This window comes from Centroberyx affinis, unplaced genomic scaffold (genome assembly GCF_046629955.1).
Source record: "Centroberyx affinis isolate AG114_WGS23_722 - 3 ecotype Tasmania unplaced genomic scaffold, CSIRO-AGI_Caff_v1 ptg002258l_1, whole genome shotgun sequence".
NCBI classification, from domain to species: Eukaryota; Metazoa; Chordata; class Actinopteri; order Beryciformes; family Berycidae; genus Centroberyx; species Centroberyx affinis.
The window spans coordinates 99,930-104,288 of NW_027280547.1; the positions used below are offsets into that span (position 1 = coordinate 99,930).

Here is a 4,359-nt window from a genome sequence, read left to right on the forward strand (position 1 = left end):
ATGGACTTCAACACCGATCCCCGGAGCTACGAGATCCTTGCACAAGTAGGTGAAGGAGCTTATGGCAAAGTGTATAAAGCCAGAGAGATGGGAGAGCGACAGCGCCTCGTAGCGGTGAAGAAATTCAACGTCCTCGGAGACTCGGAGAATGGGATCCCCGCTTTCATCATCCGCGAGGTGGCGCTGTTGCGGAAAATGACGTTCTTCAACCATCCCAACATAGTGAAGTGAGTTTACTTCTGCACCATCTGCCTCATCCTAGGGCTGGGCGATATGGACCAAAAATCATATCTTGGTATTTTTAGGCTGAATGGCGATACACGATATATATCTCGGTATTTTCTACGAAGTGGGCTAAATGTTCAGTTGTAAGTAGGGCTGGGCGATATGGACAAAATCAAATATCACAATATTTTTTACCAAATACCTCGATATCGATATTGCGACAATATTGTAGGGATGACTATTGGTGCTTTCACAAAATATTTACACAATGAGATTTTTGATAAATAATCATCAGTAATGTGGATATAATGACTAAGTGGGTAAAGGCAAATAATAGAACAGCTAGAACAGTCTGGTAAGTTCAGAAAATGACATCACTTTACTGTAATGCAGCCTTTAAAACCAGGAAAAGACAACACTTATGCCATATCACGATATTACAATATCCAAAATCTAAGATGATATCTAGTCTCATATCACGATATTGATATAATATCGATATATTGCCCAGCCCTACCTCATCCTCCATTGGAAGACCGAGTGATGCAGGAAAACATGCTTGATTTGCACATTTTGTCAGTGCATGTATTGTCTCATCCCATGCTGACTTCCCATCCAGGTTGTTGGATGCATCTGCCGTGCCACTGGGCAGGAGAACGGACCTCACCTTAGTGTTTGAATACGTTGACCAGGACCTATCCACCTACCTGACTAAGGTTCCCACTTCTGGACTGAGCCGTGACTGCATTAAGGTGTGACCTCATCACCTGATTTTATCATCTGCAAAACTGCACGCATTCAAGTCCTCACAAAGCACTGAAATACACACTAATCCAGCTGACAGATTTATTTTCTTTGACTTTAAAAGTTTGAATTTCATTGATGCTTGAAGGAATAATCTATGCTGTTATTCAGTGTCTTTAATTTTGACCATTTACATGCATCTTAAAAATTACGAGGATTCAGTTTTTCCCCTTTAATTCTATTCTTGACAGGGTGGGAAAACCTCTGAAGCGGCATTTAAACTGGCACTAAGATTTAAAAGGCGAGGTGAAGCAGGTTTCATTTCAGGTTTTACAGACTGACGCCCCTGAAGATGATGGGTAAAATCCTCCCTCACCACACTGGAATGACTTCTGATATAAAAACAATTAAAAAAGCATATTCACCAGCTGTGGTCGGGGAGGAACCTGATCTATGGGTCTAACCCTCCTGAACGCCCTCGTAGAGACAGAGTAGGACGTGCTGCCATGCTGCTTCCTGTCTGTACAGGATGTGATGTCGCAGCTGCTGCGGGGGCTGGACTTCCTGCACACCAACATGGTGGTGCATCGCGACCTGAAACCAGACAATATCCTGGTCAGCAGCCGCGGAGAAGTCAAGATCGCTGACTTTGGCCTGGCACGCATCTACAGCTTTAACATCGCCCTCACGCCAGGTGTAAGTGAAGCAGCACACGACCGGTCAACAACCTGTCAGACATGAACGGGCCTGCCCCCCCCCCCCCCCCCCCCAACTCATTGAAAGCATGACACTTATTAATTTATAATGAAAATATATGACAGTTTTGACAGAATTAGGGAATTGTAAACTGTTTATGTTACACTCTCACGAACTCGTAATCTATTAAATAAATAAAAATTGGTCAATTTAACAACAAAATTATGTTGTTCATGGGTCCAGAACTGATTGTTCTTTAGTTTCCAATGTGTTTCAAGGTGTGTGTATGTGTGTATGTATACAAATACATGTATATGTACACACACACACACACACACACACCTTGAAACACCTTGAGAAGTAGAACAGCACAGAACAGCATGTTTCAACTAGTATATATTGCATATATACTGTATATGTTTCTCCTCATGCACACATACACACACATACACACACACACAGACAAAAAGTATGAATGGGGCAAAAGTCACTGTTCTGTGCTATTCCATTTCTCAAGCCATTTAGGGAGGACAAAAACAATATGTAGGCTGCTAAAGAGAATAGAAAGAATCGCCTTTGAATGGGAGAAAATGCTGTTAACCCATATGTATTTTTTCATAATAAAATTGAAGTCATTCTTACTTTCCTTAGTAAGAATGCAGCATCTTACTGCAGCATTTCAGTCCAGTAGTCACACACTGAACCATGCTGGAGCCTTAATTATCCCTCTAGATAGAACTGTATTCTGTCCATTCCCTTGTCCTGAGGTGGGAAACGTTCTCTTCTCACTCCTCTCACCCCCCGCCTCTCTGTCTTCGTGTTCATTCCTCCCACTCTTCCCTCTGCAGGTGGTGACGCTGTGGTACCGAGCTCCTGAGGTGCTGCTGAACTCTGTTTACATGTCCTCAGTGGACATGTGGAGCGCCGGCTGCATCCTCGCCGAGCTCTTCCTCTTGAGGTACGGCTCGTCGAGTCAGCTCACTGTTATAGAAGAGATATGTGACAGTAGAGTGTAAAGACTGAGCGGTAAGGCGTTATGTGCACTGGACAAACTAGAGATGAAGCTGCCATGTTACAAATGCCTTGTGCCTTGTCACAGAGGTGTTACAACTATAAGTTAATGTCTGCTTGTTCTTTGACACTTACTTGTCCCCCCCCAGGCCACTGTTTCGGGGTTTCTCAGAAGTACAGCAGCTCCAGAAAATCTTTGAGTGAGTTTTATTTTCCTCCTTGCTCCTCATAGCTATAATAAATTATAGTGTTTGTGTTTGTTTTGCTCAACTGAGTTCAACTTGCTCAATGTCTTAACAGAAACTTTAAACAACCGTGGAAAGTGAGCTGTCAAACTAATAGTTTTCATTATAATCATGTAATAATAATATAAATTGTCAATAATTTCCCACACATGCACTTCTCTCTCAAAAAAATTAAATGACTAGCTAAGGGAAACTCTAAGGGAAAATTACCCCAAGGCTTACATCATTGCTTAGAAATGGCAGAAGCACTGATTGCTGGCAGGCTCTTCCTAAGACTCACCAAGTGCAGATGCCAGTTTTAGATTTCCAATGGCCGACTCCCATCAGGCGAAACTGAAAGAGCCAAAATGCCTTTTGTGTGTCAGCCACAACTACATTTTATTTCAACTGTTGATGACAGTCTGGCTGTTATGTTTGGGCCTTGATGGGATATGGCTGTAGTTTAGATGTTTTTGTGTTTGTCAGGGTGATTGGTTTGCCCAGAGAGGAGGACTGGCCCAAGGACAGTCCCATCTCCTACTCAGCCACCTGGGGACCAGAGGGGTCCTGCACCCAGCTGCTGCCCAGCCTGGGCCAAGAGGAGAACAACCTTCTGCATGTGAGCAGGCTCTCTGTCTCTACTGCAGTGAAATGTTGCCATACTGTCCTTTGACATTTGCGGTCATGCACTGATTAATAACTACTATGTTATCTGAAACAAAGCAAAGACGGGTGAGTAACAGTTTGAAACTCACCAAGAGAGACCAACTCTTTCTGTTGTAAATCATTTTGCAGTGAGTTCCACGAAAACAGAATATATAAAGGCACTTTTGTATTCTTCTTCAGCTCTGTTCAGTTCTGACCTTAGGGACAGACAACGACCAAAACAAAATGTGAGACTGTAAACAGTCTCACATTTCCACCAAGTGTTTTTTTTTTATTTATAAGTGACCTTTCTTGACTTGCAGCACTGTCTAGCATTCAGACCAACCTGTCGCATCTCAGCAGCCAAAGCCCTGGCCCACCCTTTCTTCATGAGACACTGAAGATTTCAGTCCAACAAGGAGTGGAGGGAAGAAAAACTTGAATTCCTTTTGCTTGGGCTTGCCCCACTCTGATGTGTAGGATACTAAAGGGTCGTGTGCCATAAAATCCATTATTACTTTTCTTCAGAGGATCTTTTAATTGCTTTTAACATTTGTTCACCAGCATCATGAAAATCCTAATCTGGATCTATATGACATGGTGTGATCAGGTTTGTGGGAATACCTTAACACAATAAAGAATATTGGTAAACAATAAAGAACGTTAAGCTGGACTCTGAGAACGTGGCTTTTATGGCACAAAGATCCTTAGTATTTATACCATAGATTACAGTGGAAATGTGTTGATGATGGCCATTTGTATCAAATTTGATATTTGGTAAACAAAAACACAAGGCAGATTTTGTAAGGATTGC

At 42.4% G+C, this 4,359-nt stretch overlaps 1 protein-coding gene across 1 annotated transcript; it reads left to right on the forward strand.

The window, feature by feature from the left end:
- On the forward strand, positions 1 to 3,946 carry cdk21 (cyclin-dependent kinase 21). Its single transcript, XM_071532851.1, has 7 exons — positions 1 to 227; positions 845 to 977; positions 1,498 to 1,665; positions 2,514 to 2,623; positions 2,826 to 2,876; positions 3,387 to 3,519; positions 3,869 to 3,946. Exons 1-7 carry the CDS (start codon positions 1 to 3, stop codon positions 3,944 to 3,946), a joined length of 900 nt encoding a protein of 299 aa, XP_071388952.1.
- Positions 3,947 to 4,359: the final 413 nt, after the last annotated feature.